We start from the raw sequence: 18,421 nt of genomic DNA, 5'->3' as shown, positions 1-18,421 counted from the left end.
AAAAGAACTCATTTTAAAAATATATTAACAATGAAATTAACAATTGTAAACTAACATTCACAAAGAAGTGAAATAATATAGCTCATTAATGGACCAAGAGTTTACTTAGAGATCTAAATTCTAATCTTGCTTTTGCTATTTATTAGTGTAAGTCATTTTCCGATCAGTGGACTAAAAAGCTAGAACAGAGGATCTGAGGCCAATTCTGACTGTGGTGTTTATGATTGTGACTTTATAAGGGAACCAGGTGGGGAGAATTAATAAAGGACTATTTCTGAGGGTAGATGAAAATAATCTGATGGCCAGAGATACAGGAGAAAGGAATTTTAAGGAAGGAAAGCATGAATGAAAGATGTTCAGGCTTTTATTCTTGTTTAAGTTATTTGATGTTCACTGTACACTTTTGCAGATAATCTCATTTAATTCTCTGATGTGAAATAGGCAAGGCTGTTACAATTATTATTTCCATTTTGTAGGCAATGTTTCTGAGGTCTCTTGAGATCACTATGTTTCAACAAATGGTAGATGTTTTAGACTAAACCCCATGTAATTATGGAATATTACATTTTGAAACTCATTTGGTCCAACCATCATCTTTCTTCTTGTCCTGTGTTCTTTCTACTACACCACCTTCTGTTTTGTGAATATTTCCCCCATTTTTCATACTTGGAGAAACATTATCCAGTAATTAGATGACATTTTGCTTTTCCATCTCTCCTCAGTTTAGGTAAGTTTATGAAATTAGATATATAGATTAATTGCATAATTCAGATTCTATGGCTTTTTAAAACTACGAATAATAGCATATTTAGATTAACTGTTGGAGAAAGTTTTGTATTATGAAATTGCACTATATGCATGTTTTAATTGATTAAATCTATAGAGAGCTCCATATTAATACAGAAATTAAAATCTATTTAAGAGCCTGTTTTTCAAATTAAAAGTGGTGAAGGGAGCTTGAGGGAAAGAGGTGTTTTCATCTCTCTGTGTCTGTTTAGATGTCATTTAAACATTTTAGTTAACATACTTTGTAATACATTTTCCATATAAAATTTTCTTCAAAATTTTTCAAAGCAGAAATTATTCTTTCTGTCAACTCTAATCTCTTAACTATTCACTTTTATATGATTAGTTGGGAGTTGGGGTGGTGAGCATCTTCCCACCTCAAGATACAGGGTGTAAGTTTGAGGTGTCCCACCCCACAGTCGGGAAATCTGTAGAACAGGAGATTGCAGCTCTGAAACCCAGCCAGTGTTCTGGGCCCATAGGGACCTAGAGGAAAATAAAATGGATACATTTAGATTTTTGATCTACAGGTACTATTGTCAGACAGACCTGGATTTAAACCCTAGATCCTCTACCACTGACTAGTTTTGTGACCTTTAGTAAATTACTTAATCTCTTTAACCATCTGTAAAATGGGGCTAATAATTTCCACCTCATATACTTTAATTTGGGGAGAGAAGAGAGGAGTAGCAATACTATTTGAAGCACAGTGCCTAGCACAAAGAATATACTTAATTCTTGGCTGGGCACGGTGGCTCCCAGCACTTGGGAGGCCAAGGCGGGCAGATCACGAGGTCCTGGCCAACATGGTAAAACCCCCTCTCTATTAAAAATACAAATATTAGCTGGGCATGGTGGTGCACACTTGTAATCCCAGCCACTTGGGAGGCTGAGGCAGGAGGATCGTTTGAACCCCGGAAGGGATGTTGCAGTGAGCTGAGATCGCACCACTGCGCTCCAGCCTGGTGACAGAGCAAGACTCCATCTCAAAATATATATATATATACACACACACACACACACACACACACACACACATATACATATACACACACATATATACACACACATATATACACAAATGTATATTTAATACTTAATAGCAGCAGTAGTTTTTGTTTTATCATGCTACTTAAACCTTTTTATGTCTTGTTTCCCTTCTAAAATGTACATTTGTTGAAAACATGAACTTTGAAATTAAAGCATTTAATAAATATTTGGTCATTGATAAATATTCTCATGCTCAAGAGGCTCTTCTACATCTTTTTTTGCTGTTGGTAAGTAGTTCCTTGGGGATGCACTCATCTTTTGCTTGAGTAACATTTTAAAAAGTGATTCTGTGTAGTATAGGTGGCATATTTGAAGAATAATAGAGTGCATTTATTTCAAAGTACTCTTGTGATCTAGCTTCTAAGTTATAGGGGTCATAAAAATGAACTAGTTTCATTGCATACAAATTATGATGAGAATTTAGTGCTTCAAGTTGGTAATTCAGCAGACTTCTTTTTAATGATATTTTTTAAAGAAAAGGTGTTTTTAAAATACTATTTTCAGTCAATAGAAGAGTAAGATTCTTACTTATAAAACTTTAGTTTGTATTGAACCTTTCAGGGATACGTCTTTTGCTAACCATATTATATCATTGCTAGGTTTTATGTAAATTTGTTAACTCGTCATTTAGGAATACTGTTTATTTCCCCCCTCATGATTATATTGTACATTCTTTCCAGAGCATGAAGGGCAAAAGCAAAAGTAGTCATGACTTGCTTAAGGATGATCCACATCTCAGTTCTGTTCCAGTTGTAGAAAGGTTAGTCCATTGTTGGTGTGATCCTAAGTTCTTAATTTTCTGGGTCAGATAATTTTCTTGCTTCCTCTGTGAGTAAACAGTCAGTACTCATAAATCAAAAATTTCAAAACCAACCAAAAAAATAAAGCATTTTGATAACAGAGATAGAGAACTTCAAGCTTGATAGAGAGAAACACTCTAGTCACTTTTGCACTTGCTCTCTACCTCTGTTGAGTAAGTTACATTTAAAATTGTTTTACCATTACGTGTTAGGACTGGAAACTGTTTGCTTTAACAGTTTAATGTTTAATTCAAGGTTGTTTTGCTGTTTTTCCTTGAAGCATTTTTGCCTTAATTGTATCATGAATGAACAAATTCAAGTTGAAGGTTTTTGTGAAGAAATTACCAGTGTGGGGGCCAGTCCGCTGACTGTAAATTCTCACATACTTTGAGGAGTTAACAGACAGTTGTCTTGCTACCTTTGTTCTTCTCTTTGAGAAGGGAAGATGTCTTGGTGTTAGATGTAATTGCACAAGATAAACTGGGCCATTATCTCAAGGGGCACTACAATGCTGTTGTACTCAGTTTAGCTCATTTTTGAAACTCCTGTTTTAGGACAATCTTTTCTTAATATCCTTTTATTTGAAGGATTTGGGGTTTTTTAGTGAGAATACTTCAAGCCAATAGAAGAAATTTTTCTTTGCAGACCATTGTTCATAAAAATAGCACTGTTGGTTGTTATTTGCTTTTTTTCTTTCAAATTCTAGTGAACGCATATATTTGCTAATGAATCATACTTGTTCCACTTATAAAGAGTGTTTCCATCTGTTCTATAATGCCCTTCTTAAATTCCTATGTTGAAATACATTTTTGGAATGTTATTCCCAGCAAACTATTCTAGATTTTTGGTTTACAAAATAATTGTATTAGTTTTACCTTGAAACTAAAATTTGTTTTGCTTATTTTTTTATAGTGAAAAAGGTGATGCAGCGGGAGATTTAGATGATGTAAGTATTTATTTTGGTATAAATATAGTTTGAACAATTCATAGAAAGTACAAAATTTTTACAAAGACTTAATTTTGTTCTTAAAAAGTAATGTGCATTACTTTTTATAGTATAGTATAATGTATAACTTTTATAGTTATATATGTCAAATTTTGGAAAAATATGAAAAATAGAAATTATCCATTTAGGTATTAGAATATTTCCTTACTCTAGGGGTGTGTGTGAGTGTGTGTATATATCTCTCTACAACATTAGAATCTTATATATGAATTTCTAGTCTGTTTTTTTCTCCCCTTCACATAACATTACATTAATACTCAAACTTGAGATGTTATAATTTTATTGTGTTAAAAGTTTAAGTGTTGGTGTGTGGGCATCCTACATGATACATGGGAAATGCTTTGATCAGTCATTTATAGTAGTGTCCCCTTTTTATATACACATTTCAAAAGATTCTCATTCAAGACTGTAGTGATCTTTGTTAGTTGTGTTGGGTAATAAAGCTAACAAAACAGAAGGAAGATTTTCCTTTAATACATAAGAGTCAAGTTTTGCAAATTATACATATGCCACTTTGTATATAAAAACCCATTAATCTGTGCATTATATAATTTACTAGGAAGTACATAACTTTCCATGCATGAACACAGATTTATCTATTATCACAGTCAAAAGAGAAGGCTCTCTCTGGCTATCAGTAGGAGATAGAGAGAGGATGAATATCTGACCTTGTCAAGAAAACCTTCCTGGAAGAGATGATGGTGTTTATGTCTTACATGAGAGTTAGGAGTTAGATAAGTCAGAAAAGAAAGTGGTGAAGGGTAGGGTCCCTCTAGCTCAGAGAACAGCATATACTAAAGCATGGAAATAAGGAGAGATTATACCTTATTTAGGAAATACAAACGGAGATTTAAAGTTTCAAGGAGTCTGTCTGGTGAAGAGCAAGGAAGAAGATTATTGAAGGTAAGGGGAATTGCATATACAAAATAGTCCGAAGCAGGAGAGTTTGGTGTGTTCTAAGAGCTGCAAGCAGGCCAACGTGAACAGGATGTGGTGACAGGCCAGAGCTTCATTACAGAGCTTCATAGGCCGTGGTGAGGAGTTTGAATTTTTTCTCAAAAGGAAGTGAGGAACAGTTGAAGGGTGTTTGTTAAAAAGAAGGATGCTGTGATCAATTTTGCATTTCAGGAAGATCACCGTTGGTGATATTATAGAGGACAAATTAGAGGAAACAGACTGATGTCAAGGACAGCCACTGGGAAGCTATTGCAGGAGGAGAGCTTGATATAAGACCACAGCTGTGAGATGGGAAAGAGGTAGATTTGAAAGAGGTCTAGGAGGTGACTGATTCCATACTATGAGGTGAGGGAGGAGTAGTCCAAGACAACCACAAGGTCTCTGGTTTGGGCAACTTGTTAGATGGGTACAAAAGAAAGCATAGGGTTGAGATGGAGAGAAGGATGAAAAGTAATGAGCTTAATTTTATACATTTCAAGATTGAAGTAATTTGGAGACATCTGTGTAACATAATATGGGTCTAGAAGATAGGATCAATGTATAGGATAGAATGTAAAAGTATAAATTTGCTCTTAATATCATGGGTGGGTGACTAAAACTGTAGATCCTTTCCCAGGAAAATGTCCTACATTCACAACCAAAATTATATGAATTTGCCGGGAATTTTTTTCAGATCTCCTGAGGCCTGAGCATGGAAGGCCTAGGTTGGTGGTTGTCAACTTTTAGTGCTTAAACATCTTGTTGAAAACATTCATAATTTCTGCCCCCAGAGATTTTGGTTCAATAAGTCTGCAATGAGGACTAGAATTTCAGGTGTTAATAAACAACTATGTAATACCATCTAAAGACCAGACTTTGAGGACCACTGCTTTAGGGGTCCACAAGTCTCAAATTAAGAATCCTGCTTTCACTACGACCCACCAGATCAAAGAAAGAATCACGAAATAAAAATGATCCACTTGGGGTTATTTCTTCCTGCTTCTCTCCCCTCTTTCTTCCCTTCATTCCTCCCTGTGTTAATGCTGGGTACCATTCTAGGAGTTGAAGATACAACAGTAAGCAAAACAGGCCAGAATTTTAGCCCTCATGGAGTGTATGCTATAGTTGGATGAGAGACAATACACATACAAATAATTAAAATGTATGGTGTATCAGATAGGTGATAAGTACTTTGGAAAATAAGCCAGGGAAGGGGAAAGAGTACTGGAGGTAAGTGTGTGGTTCTGCCATTTTAATAGGGTAATCTCATCACCAAGACGGTAATATTTGAGCAAAGATCCGAAGGAGATGAAAGAGCAAGCAATGAAGAGATATCTGGAATAGAGTGTTTGTTTCAGGCTAGAGAGAACAGCAACTCCAAAGCTGGCTAGTGTTGCTGGGCTGGAGTTGTAGGAGATTATGTCAGGGAGGTTTAGACTGCATAGGACCTTGAGTGAGTTGGGGACCCACTAGAGGGTTTTCAGAAGAGAAGTGATGCTATGACTTGGATTATAGAAATCTCAGCTTCTGCACTACACCTCTTCTACCTGAGTTGATCCGTGTTGAGGTCAGTATGCTGCCCAACTGCCTTCAGAAGCCACATTTCCCACTGAGATAAGAATAGGAATATAGACAGATACAATAGCCCGGGTGATATGGGGGTGAAGTCTGCTGCACAAAGGAGCTGGGCATGAATTGAGCAAACAACCTTTCCTGGGGTATCCCATAATTACATAGTTGGCTTAGAGCAGAACCCAGGGCTATTCCCACCTGTAGCAGATTCTTCAAAGGCTTATAATTCAACACAAAAGAAAACAAAATAAAGAAAAACCTAGTTTAGAATGCAATAAGGAGATTCAGTGGATGCAGTAGATCTCTAGAAATGAAAGGGGAAATTGAGTGCCTGGCAAATACTCATTTTCCATTTCTACAGGATGGAGAAGATGAAAGTGCAGAGTATGATGAATATGTTGATGGTGATGAAAAGAACCTGATGAGAGAAAGAATTGCCAAAAAGTTAAAAAAGGACACAAGCGCGAATGTTAAATCAGCTGGAGAAGGAGAAGTGGAGAAGAAATCAGTCAGCCGCAGGTGAGTCAGTTACTGTGCTAGGTATCAGACTTTTTGTCTTTTTATATTTCACTTTAATTCAGATTGAATCCTCTCTTCAGCTAATTTTTAAAATACTATTTTCATATTGTTTGATAAACATAACAGTTGTACAAATTGGCCCAGTAGCGGGCCTAAAATAAAATACACCAAGCTTAAAGTAAACATAGTAATGATCCTGTGCGTTCAATTCCATTTTATTTCTCTCTGATCCTTTTTTAGAAAGGCTCTATAAGTTCATATATATAGGCTAATAATGTATTAGCTAGATGTGAAAGAATGCATTTGTTAAATACCAGTGAGAGCAGTAGAGTAATTGTATAGAAAGAAAAGAGACATCCTCAAATAATTTAGGTGAGCAAAATTTGTCAAAATTGATGAAGAAAATGTGTGGGCCTGAAAACGTTCTTAAATATCTTTTCAAGTCTGATTTACCAAATACCATATACCTATCCTAAGCTCAGTAGTATCATAAAATAAATTTCAGCAAATGATGAAAAGTTTACTGTCTGGTGATAAAAGTTTGTTGGATTTATAACTCAACATTTTATTCTCCTGAAATTCAACTTAATTGAAAAAATTATCTCCTTTGTGATTCTATTTCAACTTCATAGTATACATTTTAAATAACATTGCTTTAATTATTTAAAGCAATATTTAAAATAATTATTGTTTTCTTCAAATACTATTTAGGGATAAGATGAATGTAACTACATTTAAATAACATTCTTTTTCTCAATCATGTTTCTCAACCACATGTAGAAAAACTGAAAAAGGATTTCCATGCTATATTCCATGCATAGCTCCCTCAATTTTTTTCTTTATGTAATCAAATAAAAATGATTCCCAGAAATTTCCACTAAAAGCGTAGCTTTGAACATTTAGAAATGGCACTTAGGAGTCATCTTAAGTGTCTTTTTTCCAGCAATATTCACCCGACACTCAAGTAATCACTGTTGAATAATTTTATATACTAAATTATATTATATATACTATATATAGTAGCTAATATAGACTAAAGATTTTAGTGATCATATGCATGCTTCTAGATTCATAGAGTTGAAAAACCTCTCATTAGCACTGTGACTTTTAGTTAAATCATGAATATAATTATGGATACATAATGTTTTATTCCACTCATTCAAGGCATGTGTTTTCTTATTTTAAAAAATTATGAATTTTTTTAAAGGTTAGGTTTATAATGTAACAAAAATATATTTAAAAATTTTAATAGATGAACCAACCAAATATTTATGTTATATTTAAGTGTTCCTTAAACTCCCAACTCTGTCTTATAGGCTTTAATAAATTTCAAGTATTTATATACCCTATAATATAAATTATAATTTAGCAATGCTAAATTTTGTATAAGAACTGAAGTTTATTTTTAATGCACCTTTCATAAGTGTCTTTAAAAAATTGTTTAACTAATGTTAAGAAAAGTCAAAGTTCGCATTTTCCAAAATTATGTTCACTCTTACAATTAAGGGTTATTCTTAAAAGATTTCCTTGGCTGTAGTTTGGGCCTGATGACCAAACATGGCATTGATAGCTAGATTTAGGAATCTGATCTATCATGAGAATACTGGAGAGCCATTGAAGTTTTTACAGGCAAATGATACACTGAGATTGTATTTAGTATGGAGAATGGATTGATAGAGGAGTGTTTTGGGCCATTATACAAAATACCATAGACTGGATGACTTAAACAACAGACATTTAAAGCTTAGTTTTTATGCTGATTTCTTACATAGGAACGTATATATCCACTTACTCATGTAAGCAGTTTTTCTCTTTTTATAAATCAGTATAATTTGCAAAATTAAAATCGCATAATTTGTACTATTCACTGTAGAGGAAAAAGCTATATTCAAGTGCATTGCAAGTCTACTAAGAAAAGTAAATTAAATAAATTAAAAAACTAAATTAAATACTTTTCTACTAAGAAAAGTAAATTAAATAAGAAATAAGTCTCCAAAGGTGGCTTGAATATTTTAGGTAAACATGAGTATTGTGGACATTATTGGATTCTTTTAGGTAAAATAATTGGCAAAGTGTGCCTTTGTAAATGGTGCAAACAGCACACATTTATTTATAACTGTTTTGTTCCCCCACATTTTCATTATTCACATTCTCTACTCTCCCTCCTTCATCCTATCTCTCCTACCTACAAAGAGAAACAAAAGAAAAATAAGGTCAGGATAGTAGAGAAAGTACAGAATTTCAAAGGGAAGAAACAGTTTTTTCCTCTAGTGTAGAAATTTCCAGGCCGGGCGCAGTGGCCTGTAATCCCAGCACTTTGGGAGGCCGAGGCGGGTGGATCACCTGAGGTCAGGAGTTCGAGACCAGCCTGACCAACATGGAGAAACCTCGTCTCTACTAAAAATACAAAAAATTAGCTGGGCGTGGTGGCGCATGCCTATAATCCCAGCTACTGGGGAGGCTGAGGCAGGAGAATTGCTTGAGCCTGGGAGGCGGAGGTTGTGGTGAGCCGAGATCGTGCCATTGCACTCCAGCCTGGGCAACAAGAGTGAAACTCCGCCTCAAAAAAAAAAAAAAAAAAAGAAATTTCCATGATTGTGTCATGACCATGTATTTTTTCAGTTCGTGAAGTTGCCAAAATCAGACCCTGGCATGGTGGCTCATGCCTGTAATCCCAGCTGCTCAGCAGGCTGAGGTGGGAGAATTGCTTGAGCCTAGGAGCTCTAGGCTGCAGTGAGCTATGATCGTGCATGGGTGACACAGCAAGACCCTGTCTCTAAAAAAATAAAAATAAATTTAAAAAAATTTCCAGATCATTAGTACTTTTGGTTATTTATACCAGCAAGTCTCTGGAGTTAACTTTATGGTTAAAAAATAAAACAACAAAACATAGGAAAGCTCCAAATGTACTGAAAAATTACAATGTGGTAAAAAGGATAATTATATTTAAAGGAAAGTCACTGCTCAGTTTGAGTTGTAATGGGTATAGCTGCCAGCCAGATAGGATGTCAGTGTGAAATCATTATCTATTAAAAAATGAGTACTCTTGATACATAACTTCTTGTCTGGTTGTGCTTGAAGTACTCTATTATCCTTTGGTCATTTTTCCATTTAAGCAGTAGGATCAAAGACTAGACTAGCCTACCAGCCCTTTAAGCAAGGAGCCATTCAAAGTATAATTTTACTGAAAATGTATGGTATTGCTTCTTTTGGTAAGGAAACATCCGGAATCTGTTAAAACTGTTTATCACTTTGGATGTTAAACCTACACATGTATTTATTGAGTGCTTAATATTTAAACTAGAGAATGATATTTAACAGTATAGTTTTCAACAAGTTTACATACAGTAAGATCTCCTCCTAGTAATGTGTTCGCAACAGTGTCTCTAGTTGTTCATTTGAAAAAAGGGCTCAGGGGAAATACAAATCCAAAATGCTTCCTAGTTTCTCTCCTTAGAGAATAGGCACCCTTATATCTATTCTGACTTCCTGGGATTTCTAATCCCTTTCCTCTTCCCTTTTTAAAATGTACCAATCCCACTTTCTTTCCAGCCCACTTTCTCTATGCCTATATCTTGACTACTGGATACAGCTCAGCAGAATCACACAGCTATATACAAGCTGGTATTATTATGGATTTCTAGATTCCAGCCTCAGCTGTGTCTCCAGTGCTTCCTTTTTACTCACTCGCCACAATGTTTACTTCACACTTCAAACTCACTCACTCAGTCGATCACCTTGCTGCTGGTTTTTTTATGAAATGAGAGTGAATTTCTTCAACCCATATTCCTTTATCTTCCTCGCTTCAAGAGTAAAAACTAACTAAACCATTCCATTTTATTTCCTATCCCTACCTCCTTCCTATTTATTTCTAAATACACATCATTTAGCTTCTTGCCTACCACTCCACTGAAACTACTCCCACTAAGGCCATCTTATTGATAATCGACTGACTATTTTCCAATTTTTTTTTCTTGGTCTCCCTGCTATGGAGATTTTTGTCTCTTCTCTCTCGAGACTAATCTCTCTCAAGAACCTTACTATTTAAAGTGTGATCTGTGAAGCAGTAGCATTAGTATCACTTGGGAACTTGTTAGAAATACCGAGTCTCAGGTCCTGTCCTATACATTTTTAATTAGAATTTGCATTTTAACAAGATCCCCAGGTTATTTGTATGTGCATTAGTTTGAGAAGCAGTCCTGTAGAATATTACTTTTTATCCCTAGTGCTCATGGACAAGTTCAAGTTTGTATCATGTTAGTTCCAAGGTCAGCAACTTGGTACTATGTTCCCTGACTCCCTAGTGCAAACCTATGTGCACCCTTTCTACACTTCTGTAATAGTATAGTATTAAGTTATATATATATTTTTTTCTTCTTTGTGTATCCTTATACTGTAACTTTCTTGAAAGTAGTGATCATGTCCATTTACATTTGTATCTCCATGTTCAAACAGCATAGATACCCAAATATTTTTGTAAATACATGAGTAAAAAATGAATACATTCTTCTTTGACAAATCACTTTCTCCTCTGGGTCTTGTAGGTAGCTTGCTTGTATTTTCAGTTGGGATTTATTGATTTGCCTCTCCTTTGCCTAAACTAAGCTCTTTAGAGACTACATCTTATTTATCTTTATATCCTCAGAGGCGGCTAATATCGTAAGCATATAGTAACTGGTCATTAAAGTTTGTGGAATGAGTGGATAAATAAAAGATTGAATTCATTGTGTTCCATGATAGGACCGGTTTTCACTCCCAACTGCACATTAGGCTCATGGAAGAGGCTTTGAAAAATACTAATTCCTAGGCCCTTCACCCAGAGATTCAGAATTGTTTGGTCTGAGGTAAAGTCTGGGAAGATCCTTTTTTAACTTTTAAACTCTTAATTTAAGTATAATATACAAACAGTGTGTCTATTAACTATATTTCATGGTGCACATAAGTATACAGCTAGCTAAATTTTTACAAACTAAATATATCCATATACCCATCACCCAGATCAAGAAACAAAAAATTACCATTGCCCATAAATTCACCTCTTGCCCCATTCTAGTTACTTACCCCTCATCTCCTAATAGTAACCACGTTTCTAACTTTTAAAATAATCTTATTTTTCATTGACAAATAGTAATTGTATATATTTATAGGTTACTATGTGATGTTTTGCTGTATGTATTCATTGTAGAAAGATTCAATCAGGCTAACTAACGTATTTATCCACTTCAACAACTTACCTTTTTTGTGTGTAGTGAGAACATTAAAAATGTATTCTTTTAGCAATTTTGAAATACATTAACTATGGTAAGCATGCATTACAAAGCTTTTTCCTTTTTTTGTTTTTGAGACGGAGTCTTGCTGTGTCGCCCAGGCTGGAGCGTAGTGGCGCAACCTCAGCTCACTGCAACCTCTGCCTCGTGGGTTCAAGTGATTCTCCTGCCTCAGCCTCCTGAGTAGCTGGGACTACAGGCGCCCGCCACCACGCCCGGCTAATTTTTTGTATTTTTAGCAGGGACGGGGTTTCACCATGTTAGCCAGGATGGTCTCAATCTCCTGACCTCGTGATCCGCCCGCCTCTGCCTCCCAAAGTGCTGGGATTATAGGCGTGAGCTACCGTGCCAAGCCACAAAACTTATTCTAGTCTAAGCAAACTTTGAGAAATGTCTGTTTAGATCTTTTGCCTATTTTGTAGTTGGGTTATTTGTTTTACTGCTGTTGAGTTGTTTAAGTTCCTTATATATTTTGTGTATTAGCCCCTTACCAGATGTATGATTTGCAAATATTTTCTCCCAATCCATGGGTTGTCTCTTTATTCATTTCCTTTGCTGTGCAGAAGTTTTTTGGTTTGTCGCAATCCTACTTGTCTATTTTTACTTTTGTTGACTGTGTTTTGAGAGTCCTATCCAAGAAATCATTGCTGAGATCAGTGTCAGCGAGCTATTCCCCGCCCCACCCCCCCTTTTTTTCTAGTAGCTTTACAGTTTCAGGCCTTATTCTTAAGTCTTTTGTACATTTTGAGTTGAGTTTTGCATATAGTTTGAGATAAAGGTCCAATTTCATTCTTCTGCAGGTGAATATCCAGTTTTCCCAACTTTTATTGAAGAGACTTTTCTTTATGTATTGTGTGTTCTTGATGCCTTTGTTGAAAATCAATTGACTGTAAATACCTGAGTTTATTTCTATACTTTCTATTCTATGTCGTTGGTTGAGGTGTCTGTTTTTATGCAAATACCATGCTGTTTTGATTAAAATAGCTTTATAATACATTTTAAAATCAGAGAGCCTGATGCCTCCCACTTTGTTCTTTTTGGTCAAGATTGCTTGGGCTATTTGGGGTCTTTCCTGGTTCTGTACTAACTGTAGGATTTTTTTTTCTATTTCTGTGAAAAATGACATTGTAATTGTGATAGAAATTGCCTGGAATCTGTAGATCACTCTGGGTAGTATGGACATTTTAATATTAATTCTTCTAATCCATGAATCCAGAATGGGATATCTTTCCATTTATTTGTGTCTTCTTCAATTTATTTCAATGTTACATAGTTTTCAGAAGACAGATCTTTTAGCTTCTTGATTAAGTTTATTCCTCTAAGTATTTTTTTAATGCTATTTCTAACATCAAAAGCATACATTAATTTGGGGCACTATACTTTATCAAAACTCTCTAGATATTCTAATATGCATTCAGTGTTAAGAATTCTACTCCCAAACACATACCGCCATGATTATTTCTGAGGTATAGAATAATGTAAAAGTGGACGATATTTTGTAAGGTTACCTCAGGTCTTTCACAGGACTTTTGCAGTTCAACAGGGTTAAAGACATTTATCTCAGCTGCACTTGGTTTTAATCTTAAGAAAGATAAAAGGGTCAAGAAAGTGAGAATCAAGTAATTTTAGAGAAAGAAAATAAGATATTTGAGTGTTCCTAATGTTTTTTTAAAATGTGGCTGATAAGGAATAAAATCAGTATCTCTCAACCTTGTTGGTACATTTGAATCAACCCATTCCTGAACAAGCTGTTCATAAATTTTGGTATTCAGCCATAAGAAATTTTTAAAAACACTCCAGGTAAGTCTAATATACAGCCAAGGTTGATGAAAACTGTGAGGGTAGTTTGCAGCTTGTGTTTTGGAAAGTACTATTTTAAAGCTTATTGTAAGAAATCCTTTTTTGCCTGTAGGTGGAGCTCAGCTACTGCAAGTTGATCATGTAAACCAGATTGAGTTGTCTTCCCTGCTTGTTTTTAGTATCTGTATATTGATACATAATAAATGACTAAACAATAAAATCAGCTGTAATAAGTGGACCAGATAGTAAAAACTCAGTGGTTTGTTAGGACGATTACAGCATTATGGTAATGATATCTTTTATTATGCAATTTCTATCATCTATAATTTTATTGTATTTCTAAATTTTTATTGTGATTCTAAATTAATTACATCAAATTGAAATATAATGAAAGAAATCTTAACATATACCTTAAAATCACAATCATTAAAAATTTCCTGATAATCTTTTAGGGTTAACTAGAAGGGCATCAGTCTTAGTGTTTGAACAGGTTCTAACTTTATCAGCTGTGTTCTATTTATATGCTGTGTTTAGTTGACTGCAGCTCTTTTCCGTTTTTATGAGAAAATGATCTTGTTTGATAAAGTTAACTGAAATTTGTGTTTTGCTCAGGAGTTCTGTTAGGTTGACTGAATATGAGATATATTACTATAATGATAGCATCAGGAATTTAGATATGAATATTGAAGTCGAAATTAAAGATCTTATGAATTGATTAAACTCTAAATTATGGAGCATGGGATAATAGAGTCATGTTTTCATACCTTCTGAGGCCTAGATGAACATCTAAATGAGCTGTTAGTGTTTCAAATCTTCTTTTGTTGGGTTTGAAATATATGATTAGCATTTCTTATGGAAATTTGAATATTTTTTCCCCAGGATTTCTAGACTTCTCAGAAACATTAATAAGCTTCTTCTCATACTTAGATAATTTTTTACTCTTACTATATTTTGTGTCTGGCTTCTCTTACTTTATGATTAGACTTAGGAAGTACAGAGTTATCCTTAGTAAATAAACATTGTTTGCTTTAGGAAATTAAAAAAGATAGTTCAATATTTAAATTTCAAAAATTTAAAGGATAGCGCACATTTTTAAATGATAGTACAATTTTTAAAAAACAGGTTAGTAAACATTGAAACCCACAGATATTATAACAACCCAATTCAAACCATTGAAATTATCATCTCTAGGATGTGCCCCTCTTCATCTCACAGAACATTTATAAGCAAAGAGTGAAATTAACCAGCTAGAACATTTCTGCTTCCTTTCATTCTCTTTTGTCCCAATGTGTTGGACTGAAGCATACAGTAAAAGAGAGGAAGATAAATAGAACTCCAAGATCTAGACACTGGGTAGTTGGTCTCTGAATAAAGAAAATTTGCAGTTGTTTTTTTGCTTTGGTATGGAGTAGTAGTAATCCAAATGTTGTATTTTCAGGAAATCTTTCTGTTTAACAGCAAATATTAAGCTTTGGACCAGTCCCAGGTTTAATTAAATTTACATTCTAATTTTTACTAGAACTTGATTTTTATTTTTGTATATTTTTTGCTAACCAATCATTCTATTCTCAAATATATGTTATTCTTGTTCCCAGCCACTGTGTAAGAACTGATATGTGCCAGGAAGTGGTAGGCTCCAGGAACATGAAAATAAAGGAGACATGGTTTCTATCTGCAAATGTTCACAATATGGTGTAAGAATAAGAATTGTTGTCAATTAATTACAATTCAGCTCTGCTAGATGTGCATACAAAGTACTATGGATGTTAAGTAGGCAGTATATATTTCAGGAAAAGATCAAAATACCAGGTTTAAAAGGTTTGAACACAAAATTGCCATTTTTTGCAAATCAAAAACAGTCAAATATCAGCGATTTCATATGTATGACTCTGATGCTAATAAAGTAAGTCACTTTTTGGAGCCACTAGTTAAAAGAAATAGCACTTTAACATTACATTCAATTCTTTAAATAATGTTGCATAATCTCTCAATGTAGACTAGGTGGTTTGTTTTAATTGCCTTTACCAATTATGGTTAAAATTTTGGAGTAGCATTAATTGTAATAGAAACCATACTATATTTGGCATTTCTGGCAAGCTTCCATTTTTCTTCTGTTTGGACATTGATAGCAAGAATTTTTGGATATTCTGGACTAAATCGTTTCTTGGGCCACTTGAAATAAAAATACCACTTTTAAAGTGCCTATTCAGTTCATTGAGAACCAGTTAATCCATATCCAAGGAATCACCTTCAAAATAAAAAGAAAAAAATCCTTGAACTTCAGCTATATATGTCAGAAATATGGCAACCCTACTGTTTTTACAATTAGATTTTGTATGGCAGACAGGAAGCAGTGAAATGCACATGTGGGAGAAGCTTCTCCTGTCAAAATAGAAAAGAGGTATTTGCATCTCTTTAGAATGTATTGATTTATATTACCCTTGAGAGTTACAATCCATTGATCTCACTGCATCAGTTTATAGGGAATGGAATTGTGCATTTGAAACATAGATTTGAGATTATGTGCAGAAAAACATTCTTTAAGTTATTCAGCATTCATCTCTACCCCGGAACAAATATAGTCATGTTGAAAAATTGTGAAATATTTGCTACTTTCTGGCCTTCCTAGACCGTATACTGTGAATTCCCTGTAAATTAAATTGGCAAGTATAGTTTGGGAAGATAAGGAAGAGAAGGACCACGGAAGAAGTAAAGTTCTTTGTTTTACACAAAGTCGAAAGTACACAAAGTTATGCAAGAGCCTGAGGGAAAATTATATTTAGCGATTTTATTTTTGCTATCTCTAGCTCTTCTTTTACTCCCCTTTTTCTCTAACCCAAGCTTATCCAACCCATGGCCCATGGATCACATGCAGCCCAGGACGGCTTTGAATGCAGCCCAACACAAATTTGCAAACTTCCTTAAAACATTATGAGTTTTTGTTGAGGTTTTTTTTTGTTTTTTTTTTAAGGTCATCAGCTATTATTAGTGTTAGGGTATTTTATGTGTGCCCCAAGGCAACTCTTCTTCTTCCAATGTGGCCCAGGGAAGTCAAAAGATTGAACACCCCTGCAACTGTTCAGGGACTTTACTACGCTTTGGATACCACTTCAGTTTTGCACAGTCATTTAGTTCTTCCTTTGAACTAGGTACTGCACTAGGGCCCAAAATACTGAAATTAGTAAGCATCAGTCTCTTTTCAAGTTGCTTAGTTTCTAATAAGCAACTTGAAAACAATACCTAAGCTATACAAATAAATAAGGGCTTTGAAGGTTTCATAGGTGTTCTAGCTAGGAAATTGTTCTGTTATTCCACAAATATTTATTATTATTCTACCTTGGGGCCAGACACTTTGCTAAATCAACTTATTTCCCTAATATAACTTCCACAGCAAAGGTATAAGATATACTTTGTTTTATGATCCTTCTTTTACAAATGTAAAAGCTGTACTTTAAGAGGTTAAGTGACTTGTGTTATGTCCCATGGCTAGAAAGCAGCAAAACCAGTACTTGAACCTGCAATGATATGACACCTCTACAGAGCCTAGAGAGGGGTTGGCCAGAGCCAAGTCGTGTGTATCCAGCTAAAGAAAGACTGACACGAAATGTTTCTAGCAAAAATGTGACATTATTTCACATATATTATAATATAACTCTATGTAAGCGTAGGGGATAGATTAGAAGAAGACTGAAGCAGAGACGAATTGGTAGATTATTACACTCATCCAGGGAGAAGTAATAAGGGCCTAACTAAGGTGTAGTATCTGTGGGGATGGATTTGAGAGATATTAAGGAGATAGATTTATTAAGACTTGGTAACAGATTGGATGTAGGAGACCTGAAGGTATATTTCAAATATACCAAGGTTATATTCCAGATGACTCCTAGGTTTCTGGCTTGGAAGACTGGCTAAGAAGTAGTAGTGATAAGCATTGAGGTAGGAACACTGGATGTTTCTAGTGCTGTCCTCAGATATTTTCGCCCTGTTGGACCTTTCTAATATACCTCAGTTTTGCTGCACATAAACATATATCCTGAATTGTTTCTTATTCAATTGCTTTCTTTATTAGTCAGCAATATTAGGTTATGCACCCAAATCTCAGTGGCTTAAAACAGCTAATGTTTGTTTTCTTGCTCTGGCTACATCCCAGTGGGCAGCTGTGGATCTGCTCCACGTCATCTTCTAGGCCTGGGATGAGGGAACAGCTCCTCTCTGAAATGTGCTACTCTCATGGCAGAAGGAAAGGAGTGCTGAAGGAATCATATGCTGGCTCTTAAAGCGTCTGCTTAGAATTGGCATATGCTACTTTATTTCACTGGCCAAAGCAAGTGATATAGTTAAGCCTGATGTCAATAAGATGAAGTATAAACCTTTCATAGGGAGGAGCAATGAACTGTTGGAAAAGATAATGCAATCAACTGCAGTCTCTATGATTTAAACAGAAATTGCTGTCGACAACTGTGACTATGTAATAAATTTAATCATCATATTCCTGGCAGCCCGGAGGAAGAAAACAGCAAATATAATAAAAATTATATAATTACCATTACCTGAATTTTAAAAAGAACTATATATCAATTCCTAGTTAATTCAGACTTCTAGAAGTACAAAATTCTAAAGGAAATTTTATCTTATCAGTCTTTACACCCAAGGGTGGAGAAGAATACAATGGATATCTTTCATAA

General features: G+C 34.8%; 2 protein-coding genes across 3 annotated transcripts in view; one reads left to right on the top strand and one right to left on the bottom strand.

Annotated features, from left to right (window-relative positions):
* CWC27 (CWC27 spliceosome associated cyclophilin) overlaps positions 1 to 18,421 on the top strand; it is a 264,308-nt gene that overhangs the window by 35,499 nt on the left and 210,388 nt on the right. The window contains exons 8-10 of the mRNA XM_050793764.1: positions 2,517 to 2,596; positions 3,549 to 3,582; positions 6,512 to 6,669. Coding sequence (XP_050649721.1) covers positions 2,517 to 2,596; positions 3,549 to 3,582; positions 6,512 to 6,669 — 272 coding nt within the window. The remainder of the gene's footprint in view (positions 1 to 2,516; positions 2,597 to 3,548; positions 3,583 to 6,511; positions 6,670 to 18,421) is intronic.
* SREK1IP1 (SREK1 interacting protein 1) overlaps positions 1 to 18,421 on the bottom strand; it is a 276,826-nt gene that overhangs the window by 86,251 nt on the left and 172,154 nt on the right. Inside the window, exon 1 of one of the 2 annotated variants that reach the window (XM_050793793.1) lies at positions 8,796 to 8,805. The exons of the other annotated variant lie outside the window; for it this stretch is intronic. The gene's annotated coding sequence lies outside the window, so the exon portion shown is untranslated. Of the gene's footprint in view, positions 1 to 8,795; positions 8,806 to 18,421 lie in introns of those variants that run through there. 2 annotated transcript variants of the gene reach the window in all.

The sequence above is a fragment of the Macaca thibetana genome, chromosome 6 (genome assembly GCF_024542745.1).
Source record: "Macaca thibetana thibetana isolate TM-01 chromosome 6, ASM2454274v1, whole genome shotgun sequence".
NCBI classification, from domain to species: Eukaryota; Metazoa; Chordata; class Mammalia; order Primates; family Cercopithecidae; genus Macaca; species Macaca thibetana.
The sequence above is the reverse complement of the archived record's forward strand: the minus strand, read 5'-3'. Positions and strand labels throughout refer to the sequence as shown.